General features: G+C 43.8%; 1 protein-coding gene across 3 annotated transcripts; it reads left to right on the forward strand.

Annotated features, from left to right (window-relative positions):
• Positions 1-254: 254 nt before the first annotated feature.
• On the forward strand, positions 255-19,783 carry ptk2ba (protein tyrosine kinase 2 beta, a). 3 transcript variants are annotated; one of them, XM_062522595.1, is made up of 31 exons: positions 255-333; positions 2,810-3,044; positions 3,327-3,505; positions 4,191-4,278; positions 6,417-6,496; positions 6,619-6,681; positions 6,887-6,941; positions 7,142-7,282; positions 7,982-8,056; positions 8,457-8,558; positions 8,699-8,816; positions 9,100-9,139; positions 9,267-9,304; positions 10,028-10,072; positions 10,199-10,296; positions 10,744-10,825; positions 10,982-11,082; positions 11,201-11,316; positions 12,020-12,120; positions 12,236-12,325; positions 12,877-13,081; positions 13,589-13,679; positions 14,125-14,178; positions 15,253-15,375; positions 16,210-16,350; positions 17,256-17,291; positions 17,430-17,454; positions 17,687-17,733; positions 18,169-18,303; positions 18,525-18,605; positions 18,866-19,783. In XM_062522595.1, the coding sequence occupies exons 2-31, from the start codon at positions 2,847-2,849 to the stop codon at positions 19,076-19,078; spliced, it is 2,961 nt and encodes a 986-aa protein (XP_062378579.1). In that variant the 5' UTR covers positions 255-333; positions 2,810-2,846; the 3' UTR covers positions 19,079-19,783. The 3 variants fall into 3 exon arrangements, with proteins under 3 accessions (XP_062378579.1, XP_062378580.1, XP_062378582.1); XM_062522596.1 differs by having other exon boundaries at positions 9,270-9,304; XM_062522598.1 differs by lacking the exon at positions 15,253-15,375.
• Positions 19,784-21,758: the final 1,975 nt, after the last annotated feature.

Here is a 21,758-nt window from a genome sequence, read left to right on the forward strand (position 1 = left end):
AGATTTTGGATTTAAACGGACTACTGTTCATGTACATTTACACGTTTGAGATATTTTACACACTTCTTGTCAGTGTCGGTGAAAGCTTCAGATGAGGTGATGCTTTCAGCTCCATCTCGATGTATGAGTGTTGCGGATAGCCGAAAATTATCGCGCCCTTGTCAAATATCCTGCACTTGACGCAACTTACTAGAGGAATAAGGAAGTGACAAGCTATGGGTGTGGCCAGAGTCTTGTGTTCTTAGCTGTCCACAGTCGCGCTGTTATAGGACAGGATCCTAAAACCGTTTAGTGTGCAGTAAAGAGGCTGCCCAGAGGAGGTCTTACCATCAGGTTGGTGTAATTTTGAAATGTCCTAAATACTTAATTGCTTTAGGAACTTTAGAATTGTTTCACCAATGGTTGAAACATATCACCATGGCTAGATTGAATGAAGGAAGTTGAGGATGTGTTGGGTGAGAAAAGCAAACATGTCTCTGACTTGACTTGGACTTTTTTAAGCTGTTTGACAGAGCTGGGACGATTGCTCTGCAGGTGCTGCCTCTCATCTGTTATATTGTGTGTTCAGACATTTTATTCTTACCTAAGAACTTCTGTTTTAAAGGTACATTGTTTGTCAGGGTAGAGATTATGACAAAAGACTGATGAGGTTGGTTTGTTTTGTTTTGTTTTGGTTTCCTTTGCTATGGTTAGGTATTTATGTGATTGATGAGGGTACAGCTATGCATGTATTACGCTGTTATTGTCGATGGAGACAAGTTACAATCAAGGCAGTTTGCCTACTTTTATTTTTAAAGGGAGAACAGTCATCAGTGAAGTCTTGCGCCTGACAAGTTTGTACAGGTATTACAGAGGATCAAGTGTTGGCATCCAGGAAAAAGCCTCAACATATGCAACACAACTGCTTAGCCAAACACTAAATGATCTCTCATTGCCTATTGCCTAATTCAGAAGTTTCCTGTGTGTGCTGTGGCCTGCCAGCGTGAAGCTCTTCTCAGATCTGAGCTGTTCCACATGGGCTGGTGTGATAGCAGGGGCAGGTTTATAGGTGTGACAGCAGGCACGCACATTCCAGCGCCTCGGGGCCGTGGCACTCGTACACTCACTGGGCACCTTTCCCCTCCCCTCCCACTTCCTGTGAGAGACTGAGCCGTGGCTCACGGCATGAGATGCACTTGGGAAAGGCCACGCTTAGGAACCTGTCACATCTGTTCCGTCTAGTGCTGCAAAAGCAGCCTGCGTATCTCTCGCCATCTTAACAAGGCCCCTTCGGCCTCGATGCAGTGGTTAGGGCTAATGAAACAATACCAGGCCTTTCATTCTTATACAGGCCCACTACCGAAACCATGCCGGAAAAGTTGAGGGCACTTCCTTGACACTGATACTGCTCTCTTTAATCCAAAAATGTATACATGAAATGTACATACAAATGTATCCATAGAATGTATACATTGTTACTTTGATGGTATGTGAAGTTACATTCTGCTGAAAGTGCATCGTGTCTGGCATAAAGCTGCCCTGCACATAGCTCTGGACACTGCTCAAAACAGGGACAAGTGAGTTGCCAGCTGTTGTGTGCAACTACGCAAGACTTTCACACATTTTGCTGCTCTGATTACAAAAAAAGTGTCATTACGACAGGAAGCTGAACATGTATTGACAGCCACCCCCAGGTTGGCTGTTGCCTGCACTGAGACATAATGTGCCAGTTCAAAAAGAACGTTTTCATGAGGCAAGAAACACACACAATGTCTCAGAGGAACACAATGATATGCCCACAGCTCTGTTATTGTTGGTCTTCTGCTTTTATTAATGCGTTATTATCAGAGATTATGAGATTGGGTTTAGTATGCTTACGTCACTGGCTACAGAGAATGAGCCACCACTAGAACTACAGTCTGGCTGTTTATAAATGTTGATATATAAAAAGTGGGTAGATGTCAAGTTTCGTTTTAGTTCGTTCATCTTTTGTGACAACATTGCATGACCTTTACGTGGCAAAAGGGAAGTGGCATGAGGCCATGGCAGATCCATACTATTTTCTATCTGAAATACTCAGTTTCAGTGGCAGACTTCCTATTTTTACCTCAACTGAAAAACTTCTATTTCTGTTCCCCTCCCCTCTCTCTCTCTCTCTCTCTCTCTCTCTCTCTCTCTCTCTCTCTCTCTCTCTCTTTCTCTCTCTCTCTCTCTCTCTCTCTCTCTGTAGTGTTTTATTGTGGCTTCATTCTTTCCTCCTCAGTAGCACCCAGAGGATTTCCTATGTGTATTCCTGTTTGCCTCATATCGTTAGACTAGATCATAGGAACTGTTGAAGGCATGGAGAGAAAATATCTATGCTTTGTGTTTTTGTCCTGACTCAAAGCTAGTTCACCGTGTTCCAGATAAGAGCTCCTGGACACATCTGCCGACACTAAACCAAACATAGGAAACAATAGGAAACGTTTCCACTTAAGCACGTGTGCTGACTGGTGTTGTGTCTGTTTCTATTCCTTGTGCCTTTGACAGGGTTGTCATTTGCCATTGGACCCAATGTTACCATTCTGTCATTAGACCAAATGTCACTGTCTCTATCTGTCTGTATCTTCTTCTCATTGTTTCCGCTAATGTGTGCATCTTTATGGAAAGTTTGATGACTGGTCTGTTGAATGCTTTAGTATGGTGTATTAAGCAGACCTGTACTGTACTTGCACTTAAAAGCGTCACTAGAGTAAGCTTTTTCTGTATGTTGACATAATGGCTGCGGGCCTCCATAATTCTTGCATGTATCATACTTCTTCTTGTTTTTCCTTCTTCTTCTCTGAAACAGAGATGAGGCAACCGGTGTTGTGACGTTGAAGACAGAGATGGCAGGGGACACCAGCACATTGTCCTGGAAACTGTCAAGCCCCCCCTGTCCGCAGGGAGACACGGGGGGCCCTGATCTTGGGGTTGTAAGTGATGAACGACCCGCCAAGATCCTGAAGGTGTGCTTCACCAGCAACAGCTCGAACCCAGGCAAGAACTTCAAACTGGTCAAGTGTGATAGCAGCTGGGAGATCAGGGTGAGATGCTGAGTCAAATTCTTTTTTTTTCTGTTTACTTGTTTCCTCATTTCCAAGTAAGGTATTGGTCAGAGGAATATCTTGAAAATGCCTAGATGTAATTGACTCTTTATTTCAATGTATGATTATGTTTAATGGCATAACCTGAGCATTTGTATGTCGCTTTGGACAAAGGCGTCTGCTAAATAACCATAACCATAACCAACCATAACCATAGATTATGCTGAAATAGATTTGCGGTTTAATCCCTGTCATTAAGTGCTGGTCCTAATAACCCCTTAGGCCATCATCCAGTCCATCCTGGACAGTGGTCGGCTTGGACCCAACATCCTGTACCCACAATGCTTTGGGCTCCTGCTGAAGCACCTGAAATCAAGCGAGGTCTACTGGCTCCACCCACTGATGACCGTTGGGGAGGTGGAGCAGAAGTATGAGCAGCAGCACGTGGAGGCAGAGTGGAGGTACGAATCCTTGGGGTGTCACTGTCAAGCAATCCATGGCATGTGCAGAACCACTCAGTTGTGAGTTGAGTGACCACAAGGAACCCATTCCGAGGAGTCACATTGAAGGAGTGTTCGGGAGCAGTAACAACTGAGGGTCTATTTCCTGAAGCTAACAGGTTCAAACAGTTGTTTGAGGGCATAATTATGTTAATTGGTGCAGTTTTGAGCAAGACTATCGACTAGCATTAACACCAAATTGCCTTACAATGCAAGTGCAAAGGGCATAGACACTTCAGTGGTAGCGTGGTGAGGTTCTCTTCTGACGAATCAAAGTATTGTAAGTGTGTTGTAATTTGCGCCACCCTACACACATGGCTATGAGCTGCTCACTCTCACACAGAATGTTTTGCGGTATGTGATGTTTCCCTGTGGTCTATCAGAAATATATGTAAGATTTGACTAATGTGATAGACATTGTAGCTTAAAATATCCCGCGGGGTACAGTACAGTGAACAATACCCTAGTCTTCAAAGGAGGAGAAGGAGAGCTTCAGAGGGACTGCAGAGGGCCTGTTTAAGTTTGTCTGGGTGGTTTCCTCATCAGCTGTTTAAATAGTCCAGTAGTACACCATCAGACGACTCATTTTAGACTTGTGTTTTGGATTTGTGATTTCACGTTGCTGCTATCTCAACATAACCTGCAGATATGACTTAAGGATCCGCTACGTTCCAAAGGACTTCCTGGAGAAGTTTATAGAAGATAAAACCACTCTGCTTTATTTCTACCAACAGGTACATTTGTGTGTGTGTGTGTGTGTGTGTGTGTGTGTGTGTGTGTGTGTGTGTGTGTGTGTGTGTGTGTGTGTGTGTGTGTGTGTGTGTGTTTGTGTGTGTGTGTGTTTTAACACATGTACTATGTGGGAGGCAAAGCTGTGAATGTAGTTTCCTGTTATAAGAAACTAGGAGGATGTTTAGATGGGTTCCAAGCAGGTTTTTCAATGTAAAACTCACATTAATGAGACACAGTAACTTCCTGTGTATGACACATTATATGTGTTGATCACACCCGTATATTACAACCACTAAACATTACTTTCTCCTGTTGTGGTTATTGGTGTCACTGTCAAGTAATTGATGCCATGTAGCCTATAAAATCACTCAGTGGTGGGTTGAGTGCCCACAAGGGACCCAGTAGCCCAATCAAGGGCATTGTGCAAAACATGCAGTATTTAGTGTAAAACCTGCCTTGTCTTGTCCCTCACTGTCTCCTTTCCCCCCCAAAGAATGCCTCTAACTTTGCCTGTTTCATTCAGGCATATACAATGATAAGATCATTATACACATATGTACTTTAGCCTATACATTGTTGGTCATTCATTCAAAAATAGCCTACAGCCTAAAAATATTTTGCAGTGTAGGCTAAAACCCTTAGGCCAAAATTTGAGTTTTTTTGTCTGTTTACCGGTTGGCTAGTTTAAGCTAATTCCACAAGGAGACACTGCTAGTAGCCTGGTCTAATTTAATAGTATTACATTGGATGGCTGATAGACTTCTTGCAGTGTTAACAGAAAGTTTATTACGATCTTGGATAGTATAGGCTATTCCATTTCCAGTTGTTGTCTGTAGGACTACTGAAGACACTACCACCACAGTCAGCTTGCCATTGTTATTTCTGATAGCTTTATCAGAAATAACAACAGAGAGTCAGTCTTTCTATCAAACCAATGGAGGGGGCAAGAGCACTCTGTCTCTGTTGTCACCTGTCCACTTTTCTGCATCCCTCAGTCAGCCTCCCTGCCTGCTTTGCCAAAATTGCCATCTTGCTAAGTCCCGCTTATTGAGATCAGCCGAGCCAATAGCTGTTCAGAACCAGCACCAGCTCTTAAACAGCTGAATGCAGATGCCCAGGGAGACGTGAGTGAGAGATGAGTGGGTGACACGATAACTACTGTCTGATTAATAACAATGCGTTGAAATGAAGCACTACTTTTGGGAAAAAAAATCTTGTGATTTGGGGCGGGCGGGCGGGCGGGCGGGCACGTGCCTGTCCTAATTGCATTGGCACAACGCCACGAGCCCAATGAATCAGGATCGGTTCATGCTCTAATCCAAAAGAAGGATGAAGAAAAGACATGCCATGGGAAATTAGAGTATCATTTTACTAAATGGCATGTACTTTTAAAGTCAAATGAAATACATTGAAATATGGTTATGGTTATGGTTATGGTTATTTGGCAGACACCTTTGTCCAAAGCGATAGAACAATATAATAGCTGGATCCTATGTAAAATAAAATAAATGATACCAAGGAACTGATTCAATTTCACTTATGGATTTTTATCTGTTTTACTTTTTATCATTGTTAATTTGTTCGTTCCTGTCTTAATGTCTGTGCTTATGGGTACGCTGGCGACTCACACTGCTCCGTCCAGCATCTTGTTTTTGTTTACTGTCAATTATTTGCAAATTTGACTGTTTATGTCTTGATGTCTGTGTGTGGAGCGTTTTGGGTTGCACTGCAGACAAAAATGTGCTATATTAAATCAACTTAACTTACCTTAACATACTTTACCTGCTTCTGTTTTGTATGGTAAAAATAGATGTCACAGACAGGAAGGGCCTGCATTTACCGTTAAATGAGTGAGGCAAAGAACAAAGTGTGCTGTGCATAAACTGAAGCTACTGTGGTTTGTAGGGTCCTTGAGCTGACCCACAGATGTCTGTACAAAGGCTCTCGCTCAAATTATAGGATTAGCAAATAGATTTAGCCAAATGGAACTAGCTATACTGGAATTTCAGCTATACTTGAACATTATAGACTTTTCACTTTGCTCATCATTTAGATGAGGGCTCCCAAGTGTTGCTTTACCTGAGGTGGCTAATGGGAACTGCTGTGCCAATGTGCGATGACTGTGTGCTGTCTTCCTCAGGTGCGTTCTGACTACATGCAATACTGCGCCTCCAAAGTGAGTGACGGTATGGCCCTACAGCTCGGCTGCTTGGAGATACGGTAGGAGTCATTTTGTGAAATTTCATCAGCACAGTAAACATCCCAGTGTATTAATGTCAACAATGGTCTTGTTTTGGGTATTGTGTCGTGACGTTGTGATGTGATCTCTAACATCCCAACAGGAGATTTTGCAAAGACATGACTGCCAACGGCCTGGAGAAGAAATCCAACTATGAACAGCTCGAGTGAGTATTTGGAAGACGTGTGCAAAGATCCTTGATTGCTTGGCTTTAACCCTCTCTGACGTGTGTGTGCTTGCATGTGCTGTGTGTGTGTTTGAGCATGCACTGAGGAGTGTGGCTGTGGTTCAGGGCCATTGTAAGGCAGGCGTGCTGTGATGAATGTGTCTGAAGAAACACTCACGATTACCTCATCATCGTGTCTTTGCAGGAAAGATGTGGGCCTCCACCTTTTCTTCCCACAGGAGCTCATTGAGAGTATGAAGGTAACTCACTCATCAGACCTTTACTTATTTTTACATAAGAATATATATTAATAATAGATTCATTCATTCATTCTCTGTGTCATATTTTAATATGCTGCTCATTAAAATAGAAATACCTGTGACATTCGAGCGCAAATGATTTCTGTATGATTCTGAACAGCTTGTTTGGTAATGCTTGTATGTGTCTGTGTGTTTGGTAGCCCAAGCAGCTGAGGAAGATGATTCAGCAGACCTTCCAGCAGTACGCCACTCTAAAGGATGTAGACTGCATGGTGAAGTTCTTCCAGACACTCGCTGTCTTCAACAGCTGTGACGAAGAGGTCTTTGCCTGTGAGCTTGTGGTGAGAAAGCCTAGATTATTAGAGATTTCTGTGTGGCTGGCTGTACTAGATATGACCGCGTTTTCCCAGATTCGCTAAGAAGCTCTTAAGCGCTAAGAACTTCTTAGGAGCGTTCTTAGAATGTTCTTGGAGCGCTCCTAAAAAGTTATTAGCACTTAAGAGCTTCTTAACGAATCTGGGAAACCCGGCTAATAACATTTATATAGCCATGTCATTGGGAATGAACCTTCCGATATCTACCATTACTCATCACACTATTCGTACTAATTGCTTGCCTGCTCATAGGATGATAATATTAATCATGTCCGCCCTGTATTGTTGATATATACCTTGACATGTTGTACTTAAGCAACTATGTAAGCATTTCACAGGAGTGCCGCTCAATAGATGGTTGCCAATGCCAATGAATTCTGCAGCATCAAATTAGTCTTTTTGGGAGATGGAAAAGTAAAAGCAAATGGCTTAGATTAGAAGATGCTCAATCGAAGACCACATCAATCTCATTTGAAATGTTTTCTTGTGTTGCTGTTAAGAGTGATATCTAAAAAAAGTTAAAAACTCTAATGCAATACAAAAATGCATCTGATGCCAAAAAGCACATCTCTCACATTTGCAGAATATTTAAGCTCCCTTAATGGCTTCTCTCTGAGATGTAATGGAATGAGTCTGATTTGAACCTTCCGGTTTTACCCTTCGCAGCAAGGCTGGAGTCTGGCCGTAGATTTGGTCATCGGGCCCAGAGGGATCTGCCAGCGCACGGACAAGAACTCCACCGTAAGAGCTGCACTCTGTACCAAAATACATTGACCAATCAATCTACTATATCAATACACAGTGTCTATGATACAATACAATGATCTGTTGTTCACTCACGCACTTTATTGCTGTCTGCCCTTACATAGACATTACCACTTTGTAAACTTTTGTAAAACGTCTAGATCTACATTTTGTGTCATCGTTTAGAGATTACGTCTGTTTAATAAAAGGGAATATAACAAAGATAACATGATATTTTGACCTTTGTTGGTTTATTCTTTTATTTTGAAGGCCTGAATCCGTTGTCGTTACACTTTCTCTTGAGCAACATTTCCCAATGATGTGGTGTATTTCTGAAAGATGGTCTGAAAGTGAAGTGTGCTATTGGCCCAGTTACCTTGTTTCCCTTTGTGTACAGCCCATCTGCCTGGCCACCTTCGACCAGGTCAACAGCGTGAAATGCGCCCAGAAGGACGACAGGAAAGCACTTTTATCGATAGACATACAGGGAGCCAAACAGGTAATCAGCAGCACTCTCTGCTAAGTCGTATTCCATTGCGCAGGTTCACTGTGTATGCTGCACCTACTGTACACACCATAATTGGGTACTTCTATATGGATGTCTGTTACTAACTTGACTGTTTCATGTCTCCCGCTCAGCCTTTGACGGTAAACACAGCCACACTCGCTATAGCTGAGAATATGGCTGACCTCATCGATGGCTACTGCCGAGTGGAGAGAGGGAATGACACATCTGTGATTGTGAAGCCTAACAAAGGTTTTGGGAACTACTTTTATAGCAGCTCTATGGTTATTTTTGTGTCATGGAATGAATCGCCCACTTGTTTGTTGGTGACCTATTTCATATCCAGTTATGATGTTAAGGTTACCTTGTGTGCTGGTGGACTGTTTCATGATTAGTTATAACGACTTTCTTTACTAGTTACTGATTACTTCATTTTTTGGCACTAATTTCTAGCTAATGTAAAACAATGAATATGGAGGTTATGGTGTTTTGTTTTGGTCTTTCCATCTCATGCTCTGAGCTTTTTATTTAACAGGTCGAGAGGCAAGAAATTCTCTACCTCCAATTCCAGACAAGTGAGTTTGTCTCTTGCATGGTGTGTCTGTGTTTCAACGATTTGTAGCTTCCCTCTGTTATTGGCTGTTGAATATTTCCAGATTGCTTGGTTATGAGTTTTGTTATGCTTTTTGTGTTCCCTATGAGCAGAAACAATTGTGCCAGCAAACGCATGAGCGGTGTAGGTATGTGAGGTACTCCCTGCTTATACTGTATATTCACATGAACAGACATGAGACAGTGTGAGGCAGTAGTTAAGTGAGACAGTAGATGAGTGAGTTGCATGTGTGTAAGATGGAGTAAGTGATGAAGGAGTGAGTGAGTGAGTGTGTGAGTGAGTGAGTGAGTGAGTGAGAAAGGAAGGAAGTAACCAAATGAAAGGGTTTGAGTCAGTAAGTGAATGAGTAAGTGAGTGCAAGTGAGTGAGTGAGTGTGAGTGAATGAGGATGTACATTAAGCAAAGAAAGGAGGGTATGTGAGTGAGTTAGTGAGTGAGTGAATGAGTTAGTGAGTGAGTGAGTGATTTAGTGAGTGAGTTAGTTAGTTATTGAGTTACAATAGTTAGTGAGTTAATGAGTGAGTGAGTGAGTGAGTGAGTGAGTGAGTGAGTGAGTGAGTGATTGAGTTAGTTAGTTAGTGAGTGATTTAGTGAGTGAGTTAGTTAGTTATTGAGTTACAGTAGTTAGTGAGTTAATGACTGAGTGAGTGGGTTAGTGAGTTTGTGAGTGAGTTAATTAATTAGTGAGTGAGTGAGTGAGTGAGTGGATGAGTGAGTTACTGAGTGAATGAGTTTTTGAGTGAGTGAGTGAGTGAGTGAGTGAGTGAGTTATAGTGAGTGAGTGAGTGAGTGAGTGAGTGAGTGAGTGAGTGAGTTAGGATAAAACTGACCTCTCTGCTCTCTGTCCCAGGGTCAGATATATACGCAGAGATCCCGGAGCACGATGCTGTGAAGAGTAAGTGCTTGTACCTGATTGAGGACATTGTTGTTGACATATGACAACACGCTTATTTCTTTTTTATCACACTAAACTAAGCAATACAACAAAGACACAAACCTGTGAAAACTTGTTACTCTCCAGCTCCAAAGTATGGCCTGTTAAGGGATGATATTGTGCTGGGTCGTATCCTTGGTGAAGGGTTCTTTGGGGAAGTTCATGAAGGCTGCTACAAAAGTCGGGCAAGTGAATCATGATTCTTGATTATTAGTCATTAGTCATGTTTCTTTCTGTAATGGCAAAACTTGTTTTTTTATTATCAGCAGATTTTGACGTTGCTGTGATGAGTGATACATGGTGCTTAACTGTAATAATGTTTTTATTTATCACGTCTGTAAAGTAATGCCTTTTTATGTCCATAACCATAAATGTTTTTTTTTATTTATGAAGGCATGGTTGAATACAGGTGACTGCTATGTCAAGGCAAATTCAGTTTCGGAATTGTTTTCATGTTGTTGGTGTAAAGTCATGCTGCTAAACATAATGTGTGGTCACTTTGTCTGACCAGGTTGGAACCAGTTCTTGTCCTGCTGTCTGTATTCTGTGTATAGCACAGTAATGCAGATAGCAAGGCGTTATAATAATAACACAGTAAGGTGTTTGTAAACATGTCACATGTCTCTCTTCAGACTGGTGAACGCATCAGTGTGGCTGTGAAGACGTGCAAGGACTGCGCTCCTGATGTCAAGGAGAAGTTCATGAGTGAAGCAGGTGATAATATCAATCATTGAGAAAGAACCGCTCTCTGTGTCCAAGAGCACTGATCGTTACTTCTCCATGTTACTCTAACGTCACAGAATGGAACCAACTAGCAGTTCAAGTATTGTGCAATGGAGGATGGTCATGTCTTTGTATCTTTGTGTGCAGTAATCATGAAGAATCTGGATCATCCCCATATTGTGAGTCTTATCGGGATCATTGAGGACGACCCGGTGTGGATTGTCATGGAGCTTTATCAGCATGGAGAGGTGAGGCTCGATTGGCGACTATCTTTGATTTGTCTAAGACTGGGTGTTAGACTGAGCCAACAGGATGAATGAGCTAATGTGTTGCCTAACTGCGGCTGTCTTTGATTCTGTCCATCAGCTCGGGAATTATCTGCTGGAGAACCAGCACACCCTGACCAACGTCACCCTGGTCCTGTACTGTTTACAGATCAGCAAAGCTCTGGCCTACCTGGAGGGAGTTAACATGGTGCACAGGTCAGAGCTCAGAGCCCCCCTCACCGCTTACTATAAAAAATAAAATGTTAAAATAGTATCATGTCAAGGCACGCTCAACTCAAAAGCCTAGCAGACGTCAGACTGCAGAGAGTGAATGCTAGATAAGTGTATTACCCCAAGACCCAGTGTGACGCTGACATCTAGCTGAGGTTTGGTGGTCGGCATGGTCAGTTTAATGGAAACCTATTAAAAGCATCAGCCAGCACAGTTACAGTAAGGGGGGTTTACATTGTACGCGCAAACGGCAGTGCTGCACTATGAAACTCATTATTGTCAATGGCTTTGGTGCTCTTGCGCGTATCATGGTCGATGTTCAACCATGTTGAACTGTGACCGCGGCGCAGTGTGATTAATTTTGGGCCAAGTGCGGCAGAAAACACAACAAAAATCTTTGGGACATTAGCTCAACCAAGAGCAACCTAGTGGCAAGCGCAGCGCATACCGCGTACGATGTTAACCCGGCTTTACCCACACTGTGTGTGTGAAAGAGCTGACCTGAGTGGCGGCTGAGAAATGGGGTTTAGAAGACAGGAAGTTTACAACAACATTTTTTTAGCAACTCACAGTTTGTACTGGAAGTGTGCATTACTAAGGTCTTTGTAAACCAGCAGAGATATTGAATTCTGCCTGTCACCGGATGACAGTTTGGATTTCATTAGACTCCATTTGTTGTGTCATATAGAGACATTGCTGTGAGGAATGTACTCGTGGCAAAGCCAGACTGTGTGAAGCTGGGAGACTTCGGCTTGTCAAGATACATAGATGAGGAGGAGTATTACAAAGGTACCGCAAAACATCTGTCTTGTCTTAAAAACAATGTATTCCTCTTAAAACTGTCATGACAGATATAGTAAGTAGTCACTAATTTGCCACCTTGTCCCTGTCTTTCCCTTCACAGCCTCTATCAGTCGACTGCCTATTAAATGGATGGCACCGGAATCCATCAACTTCAGACGGTTTACATCGTCAAGTGATGTCTGGATGTTTGGTGAGTGTGTGAAAGCGAGCCCTAGGCTGAGCCTTGTTCATTGTCAAAACCTTCATGCTTCTGCTCTGAAATTGATTATTCAGTGACAGCTGCAGCCACTAGCCTGAGAACAGTTACACCCTCACACCTCCTTCTCAGCCCTGCATAGACCTTTGCTCTTGTTGAATAGGTTTGGTCTTTCCTGTCTAGCTAGCAGCACCAGAAGTAAGAGTGCATCGTTTTGTGACCAACATGGCGTCCGTGCTGCGAGGCGTGTAGCTAGAGTGTCACTAGGTTACCCCAGTACAGGCTGCCCTGCACAACCATAATCATAGCTGTCGTTGATGCGAGGCAGAATGCTTCTGAAAACGATTCTGATTATGTGTTTATTGTCTGTGTCTGTGTCTGTGTCTGTGTCTGTGTCTGTGTCTGTGTCTGTGTGTGTGTCTGTGTCTGTGTCTGTGTCTGTGTGTGTGTGTGTGTGTGTGTGTGTGTGTGTGTGTCTGTGTGTGTGTGTGTGTGTGTGTGTGTGTGTGTGTGTGTGTGTGTGTGTGTGTGTGTGGGCTCCCCAGCCGTCTGCATGTGGGAGATCATGAGCCGTGGCCAGCAGCCCTTCTTCTGGCTGGAGAATAAAGACGTCATCAACCAGCTGGAGAAGGGTGTGCGTCTGCCCAAGCCGGAGGACTGCCCTCCCACGCTCTACTCCATCATGACGCGCTGCTGGACCTACGACCCCCACCAGAGGCCAAAGTTCACCGAGCTGGTCTACAAGCTGAGGTAGGGGAGTAGCTTACTTGAGGACTTTAATTCAGTTTAATTTTGATCATAACCTTTGGATGATGCATGGTAGGAGATTGTGCATGCATTTTTTTACAGGCACTTATCCTAATAGAAATAGTTCTGTACATGATTTTCAAATCTGCTTAAATTTCTTTGTGTGTGTAGGTGTAGGGACTATTTAAAAAAAAATGTCAATAATAAGAGAATGTCTTTATCCGTAATCTACACAGACTGTTAAATGATAGTGAAGCAACATTTCGTGAATGTTTCTGCTGACAGTGTCTTCAGTGCTGTGTGTGTCTCTGTTGTAACATGGCTCCTTATGACACCCTTGTGTGCTGTACAGTATATGGGTGTTTTGCCCAAGTGTAAAAATAGACCTAAAGTGTGTGTTGTGAAATGTACTGTATATGTGATGCATGCCATACAGTATGTGTTTTCCTTGTGGGTAGTGTGGTGTTGAAGTGATACATGTAAAGACATGATATATGTATTGCGTCACAGTGATGTCCATAAGATGGAGAAGGAGCAGGAAGTGGAAGTAGAAAGGGACAAGGCCCGCTCCTGTAGAACTCTAAATGAGCCACCACCAAAGGTAAACACACGCACGCACGCACGCAGGCACGCACACACACGTGTGCACATGCACACTTACGCTCAGATACATCCACACCCACACACAGATACTAACACAGAGTAACACACACTGTACACATGTACGCTTATGCTCAGATACATACACACACACACACACACAGATGCACATGCAAACACACACACTGAGACAGAGATAGAAAGACGTACAGTACAGACACACACACACACACACACACACAAACACACACACACACACACGCGCGCGCACACACACACACACACACACACACACACACACACACACACACACACACACACACACACACACACACACACACACACACACACACACACACACACACACACACACACACACAGATACACACATAGAGATACACAATGCACTTCATGTAACTCACTCTGCTCTCTATTTCCCCCTGCAGCCATCACGGATGAGGTCCTCCTTACGCAGAAACCCCTCGGGGCTTCAGATTCAGGTTCCTTCTTTCGGTCCTTTTTCGGTCTACAACAACCGCCCCTGCACTCCCCCACCCCCCTACATACACACACACACACAAACCATCACCACTCACAGGAGCACACACACTCTAACCCTCTTTTATGCCCACACCAACCACACTGGGCCTTCAGATTCAAGCATTTCACACTCTAACATGACCCTTCTCACGCTATATTCGTCGCTAACCCCACCACACACACACACACACACACACACACACACACACACACACACACACACACACACACACACACACACACACACACACACACACACACACACACACACTACTTATTGTACATATATAATCCATATTGCTTTTGAGTGTACAAAGGTATTACCTCTGCCTGTACGTGTAGCAAATGTATTATTATTATTGCATTGTACCAGGCAGCCTCAACAGAGGGGTTTGTTCACCATTCCTACTGTAAATGTGGACTCCTCTTTGTGGCTGCACTGGCCTGGCCTCTCTATATAGGCCTGTGGCAGCTCTGCATTTCCTGTGGCCTTTATGCAGCGCAAATAGCTCCTGTGGCTTTGTGCTTACTATTCTTAGGAGAGGCATATGTATGTCTTACCTTCTCCTGTCTACTGGTATGATTATACCTGTATGTCTGTGTGGGTGGGTGCACCTGTGAGAGAGAGCTGATGTTTTTAGCTCTCTGTTTGTCTGCCCAAGTGTGTGCTTATCAGTGTACTTCTGTGTTTTTGTGTTTGTGTATCAGTGTGTGTGTGTGTGTGTGTGTGTGTGTGTGTGTGTATGTGTGTATGTGTGTGTGTGTGTGTGTGTGTGTGTGTGTGTGTGTGTGTGTGTGTGTGTTGTACTGTACGTGTGTGTGTTTGTGTTTGTATGTGAGCTCATGTTTATATATTTCTGTGTGTGTGTCTGTACAGGTCTATGCATATTTGTATGTTTGTGTGCCCTCGATCTGTGTGTGTGTGTGTGTGTGTGTGTGTGTGTGTGTGTCATTTCGTCGTCCCTGTGAGCAGAGCGTATAAATGTGTGTGTGCCCCTTGCTCTCTGCCCTCTGTCCTGGCACCCCCCCTCCAGCTGCCCGAGGCGCTGTGCGCCAGCTCGCCTGCCATCGCTAGCCCGCTGGACCCACGCGCCGCCTTCTTCCAGGGCCGCAGCACGCACACGCTGCCCGTGTCGCCACGCCGACGCAGTCTGGGGGTAAGAGCACTGCCCAGCAGACCGCTAAGAAGAGCCGCCCAGTACTGACCATCACAACCACATGGGCTGCCGCTGAAGCATCTCTGATAGCATCTCCTCAGATACTTATAGAAGAGCTCCACCAGGCGCGTAACTGAAGCATTCCGTTCGCGATGCGTAAAATCCATTTTAGAAGACTGGTCTATTGTTTCCGAATGTACGTGGCACTGTCACGTCTGGTGTAGCTAATTACATTGATTATAGTGATTATGAACTGCTACAGCATACGCGTTGCAAACGGAACGCATCAGTTACACGCCTGGTGTAGCTCCCCTGTTATTGTAAACAGTATACATATGAGTGTTTGTGGTGGTGGTATAGTGTAGGTGGTATAGTATAGGTGATACTGTAGGTTTGCCGTTTTTAAATCTCATATGAACTGTTTTACTTTAAATATTTGAAATGCTTTGCAATCTCAGCTGGGCCATTTCACTGCTACATATATGCCATATGAAGTGAGCCTTCCAGCACAGCTGATCTGCCTGTTCTTCCTCGTAGCTCATTCTCCATGTGGGAGTTGTAACTGTGTGCATGCATGTCTTATTCTTTGATTTCAGCAAATGTGTAAAAGGATAGATAAGATATCCAGACAGGATTTTTAAATGTTCTATTCAAATTATGTATGTGTTTCAAGTTTGAATATGTACATGTGTGTGTCTGCATGTACGTCTGTGTGTGTGTGTGTGTGTGTGTGTGTGTGTGTGTGTGTGTGTGTGTGTGTGTGGTGTGTTTTTGTGTGTGTGTATGTGTAATATCCTAACCCTCTGTGTGTGTGTGTGTGTGTGTGTGGGACAGGAGAGAGCGGCACCGTCCAGCAGAGAGGATGCTCAGATGCTATGGGAGATGGAGAAGCAGCACATGCAGGACACTCTGAGGAGACAGAAGCAGCAGATGAGAGAGGATAGCGACTGGCTCAAACAGGAGGAGAAGATGCTGGTGAGACAGACAGACAGACAGTCAGACGGACAGACAGACAGACAGACAGACAGACAGACAGACAGACAGACAGACAGACAGACAGACAGACAGTCAGACAGACAGACAGACAGACAGGCAGTCAGACAGACAGACAGACAGACAGACAGACAGACAGACAGGCAGACAGACAGACAGACAGACAGACAGACAGACAGACAGACAGACAGACAGACAGACAGACACTGGGCTATTTTTTAATGATTCATAGAGCACTGCATGCAAAATGGTTTTGCAACAAAGTCTGTGGGAGTAGCCAAAGGCAACTTCCCTTAATACTTTCACCATGTTGCTTAAAAAGGCTGGTTGACATATGTTGCTTGTTTTGCAGGCATTAGATTAATTATTTTGCTATTTGGGTAAGCCTATATGTAGAAAATGTAAGCATTTTAGAATTGTAGAGTGTTCATTTTAAGCTGTTAATTGAATTCACATTTAGACTGCTAATTGACCAAGTTGAATAGCTGAAGTGAAAGCATATTGTGAGTTTTATATTGCCTGTAGTGTGGGCAAAAGCATGCTAGCAATTGTAAATAGTAACAGCAACGTTGAATATAAAAGGAAATAGAATATTTAAGCAATCACTTTAATGGAGTCATCCCATGGAACAGGAGAGTGTCAAGTTCCAGTGACTGTAACGGCCCACCTTTGGAGAAACACATGACTAGTTTGTGCGATGGGACCTGAGATAGGCAGGTGTAACCCTGTGGGTGGTGAAAGACCAGGCGGAGAGGCTCAGATGAGTCAATCCCACTCATACCCATTTCCACAGCCTTGCCTGTCTGTGGTCTGCACTGTGAGCTTTATTTCTTCTAAGTATTCTGCTAAAGGTCATTTGTTTGACTGTTTATTTCCATCTGTTATAGGACCCAATGGGGCAGGACTTGGCAAAAACAGATACGGTACGCATACACCTCCCCAACTGTTCTCCTTACACTTAGATATGGTGTGTTGTTGTCTCTAAGCTTAGTGGATTGTAGTGTATCATAATCTTGTCAAGAGATCATGAGCCTGATATCCTTCTTCCCTGTCACTTTTAGAATTCTGAGGGGGAGGCAGGATATGGTAAGTAGCTTACTGAATCAGCACGGGCTGAAATGAAATAAAATGTCTACTCTGCACTGTGTGAGATAAAAGGCAATCTTAATCAGTGGCTATCATAAGTTGTCCGTTATGACTGCTTAAGATAAAAAAAAAATATATATATACTACTAAATACTGAATGCACACACCTTCTCTGTATATTTCTTCTCTCTCACTCACTCTCTCTCTCTCCCTTCCATCCCCTCCTCTGAAGCCCAGTTCAAAGGTCCTCCAGACAAGCCTCCTCGACTGACCGCCCAGGTAATTTGCTCATTAAAGGCAGGCTGGAACTCCGCCCAGACGCTGCTGCTGCTCCCGCCGCTCTTTGAAGCCCCGCCGCACGGCGGCTGCGTCCCGCGCGCTGCCATCCGCCTCCATTAGCCGGCCGTCTGGCAGCTGGTTGCCATCAAAGCAGCGGGGGCTTCAGTCGGAGCCTTGGGCTTCCGTCACATGCCTGGTTATTAGGCTCTTAAAAAAGTTGCCGGGGAGCTTTGTTGTCGTTTGTTGGGGCAGGTTGGGTTTCAGAAACGGCTCCTGTTTTGGCACAACCGAGTGTTTACAGCCATCAGACAATTAGCTCGGCTACTACAAAATAGCCTGGCTCAGAGTCTGTCCACATGCATTTTAGATGAGACATAACTGTACACATTTAGCTGTTCCATGCTAACATACCCCACTCTCTCTGTGCTTCTGTAGCCAGCCCCCACTGCAGAGCTGGATCGCTCAGAAGATGCAGTGTACCACAACGTCATGGAGATGGTGAAGATGGTGGTGCAGCTGAAGAACGATGTCAATAATCATCCCCCCTCTGAATACGTCAACTTAGTGAAGGTGTGGGGAACCACCACCACTGCAAACACTTCATAGCCACAGTATATGTATACCATACAGTCCAAGCTTCTGCTATATATCACAAAAGTGGATGCAAAGCAATAGCCTGTAACCGTGTGAAGGCAGTGCAATGGTAGACAGCTGTGTAAAGAAGGTCTTGTGAAGCTGCATAGTCAGTAATGTATGTATGTGATCTGTTTGTTTCTGTATGTTCATGTCAGTCTGTGGGGCTGACCCTGCGGAAGCTGATCAATAGTGTGGATGAAGCTCTTCCAGACTTGGACAAGTCCAGCAAGACAGAGGTATTGCACCCTCAAACACACACCAACAACTAGCCCCTCGTTCCAGTTTTAAAAAATGTCAAAACTGTGATTGAGAACCATTTCTTATCAAATAATTCTCCTCCCCCTTCACGTTTTCTCTCTCTCCCTATCTCTCTCTCTCTCTCTCACACACACACACACACATGCACACACACACACACACACACACACACACACACACACACACACACACACACACACCCACACACACACACACACACACACGAACACGCACACAGATCGAGGGCACTCAGAAGCTGCTGAATAAAGACCTGGCCGAGTTGATCAGTAAGATGCGGCTGGCGCAGCAGAACGCCATCACCTCTCTGAGGGAGGAGTGCAAGAAGCAGATGCTGGCCGCCGCGCACACGCTGGCCATGGACTCCAAAAACCTCCTGGACGCCGTGGACCAGGCCCGCGTCCGGGCTAACGTTGCCAAACTCAGCCTCTGAGCCGACTCAGACCCCGGCCATGCACCTGGAATCCCATCCTCTTGCCCCCCACCCCCAACCCAGAGACATTCAGCATGGGTTCATGAACCTACTCAGGGTCCTTATAGGACGCAAGTGTGTGTTGTGGTGCCTTCTCAAGTCCTGATAATATTCAACAAATCACAAGGATCCTAATGTCATTTCAACATGCAAGTTCACATTTCATGTGGTATCAATTGAACTGAAAGCACTTCCTCTGGTGAGGCTCTGAATTACCCGGAGACACATTTCAAGGGTCACATACTGTACAATTTGAGAACCCTACGCTGCATGACTGGATGTAAGTTATTTTTAAGATATTGTATGAAAGTTGTGTTGATAATCGGGTCATACTGTGCGCACAGTACAATCAACTTAAACACACACAGGAGGATCAATAGTGATACAGTTTGACCAGAGGACCATGCTCAAAGAATCTGAATGTATTTGGCCTTGTGTCAGTGTCAACAACAACAAGGAAAGGAACTGATGAAAATATTTTTTTTACTGTGGTACTTAATATTTGTCAAGAGAAAACGGTGTTTATTTTTTGAAAGTCATTCAAGTTATTATGTGTCCAGAGTTTTTGCTGTAGACATGAACCCGCCGTTTTTTTTTAATTAAATAAATACATAAAATAATAATTGTGCCATTTGTAAAGTTATTACAGGGCTATGGTTACAGTAATATGCTTTTCTCCAGCTCATTTGTTCATCTCTTGTTTGCACGAGTAAGACACGCTGTCCACTGCAGCCTTCTAAATTGGTCTAGGCTCTGACGCAGGATCATAATGGCAAGATGACTCACACATAAAATTACAGTAATTTGATTACATTTTGATCATCACATTAAAAAACAGACTGAAATCCATCATTCACTACCATATTACTGTAACCCAATGTGGCCACTAGAGGGAAACCTTCCCTTGCAAACGGCAGTGTCTTCCAACTGTCTGTCCATCTACTTCGCTGGAGTGACCTCACGACTATCAACCTTATTTAGCCTTGTCAGGGAAGCTCATTCATCTGAAGCCGGCTGGACAGCGGAGAGGAGGAGATCTGTCTCTCAGCGACTGACATCACAGTCCATCAGGCCCTTTGCGGAGTTACAGAAATTAAAAAAGTGATTGACGGATACGGCTATTTACTGTAATTCTCTCAGTAGGTCAGGCCAATTTACAGCCACCGAGACCGGGAAGCACTCTACTCTAATCAATGATCAGGGCGAACGTCTCACTCCTCATTTGTTGCTATGGGAGAGTTAATTAATCACTCAATCTAGTTACCTCACATCCCCCAGTGACTGAATCCCAGGAAGGGCGTTATTGCACTCTCAGACCAATAAATAAAAGCTTATTATGATCACAGTTATTAAACAGGAATTTTTGCAATGAATTTGGACAAAGTGTCTGATTCCATGGTATTACACAAACAGTGTGAATTCCAGGGTTTTGTTTCAAAGAAAGAAACGCCTATTAGAGATTGGTCTGATTATGTCATGTTTACTTTAATTTTCTTTAATTAACTGACCCTTGTATATACTGCATATATTATAACTATGTTTTATTAGAGTGTTTTATACTGAATGCTGGCTTTCTAAAAGTCCTCAGTTCATGCCTAAACTAATAATAATCTTAAATGACTAGAAATATAATTCCCAAAGACATAATAAAAACGTTGGGAGCCTGGTATTAGGTAATAAGTACTGTATAATTGTCCATCTGCTTCCCTTAAACCATGTTTGTCTTGTTAAATTACCGCTCAGTGGTTCTAAAGAGCGACTCTCTGCAAGACTCTGTGCCATTTCAAGGAAGACCCTTTCCTCCATGTACTGAGGTTCCTTTCCTAAGGAACAATGGCAAGCTCAAGGGAGCCATTTTTATCCAATTCATGAAAGGTGGTATGTGAATGGAGTTCCGTTTGAGACGTGCAAGGTCAGGCGGAGAGATATCTCCGTGCTCTTTACTCTTCCACGGCTGACTTAGCGCCAATCTGTCTTCTCCTGATCAATGCCGCAACGAGAGTGCCCTGCCCTGGTGTCGGACTTAAAAAAAAGGGGACATTGTGCTGACTGCTGCGAGAAGGGGCGATAATGATGCAAAAGTATGAGGTCAAGCACGGAGACCTGGTGTGAACTCTGACCTTCACCATGGAAACCCTCTCAGTGGGGAGGCAGGCATAAATGATATGGTGTCTGATATCATGGAATTTCATAATGAGACAAGCTAGTTAAAACGCCGCTAGATGAAATACCTATCTGTGACCAGTCTCAGCCATTACTCTTTCCTGTATCTGCGTGTGCAATTTCAGAAGATTCAGTCCCTCAAACAGTCTTGTGCTAACTACACATTCTCCAAATAGACATGATATACATGCCAATGTCTTCCTTGGAGTATTGTTGGAGATGGCTGATGAACCAAGAATCTTTGGTATTGTGATGCAGGTTTTCATGAAATTGCTTTATCCAAGTCAACAACCTTCTGTACTAACAAGAACACAGGATTATGCTAGGGGGTCTGTTTTCTATGAGTAATAGGGAAGAGCCTGGAAACAAGGTTAGTGTTGCACATGTAACAATGTCCTTCCGTTAACTCTGCACTCCCAACATCAACACCGGAAAAGAGTACACTGATTTAATAATAACATTACTCAATCAAAAGTAA

The sequence above is a fragment of the Sardina pilchardus genome, chromosome 20 (genome assembly GCF_963854185.1).
Source record: "Sardina pilchardus chromosome 20, fSarPil1.1, whole genome shotgun sequence".
Lineage (NCBI taxonomy): Eukaryota > Metazoa > Chordata > Actinopteri > Clupeiformes > Clupeidae > Sardina > Sardina pilchardus.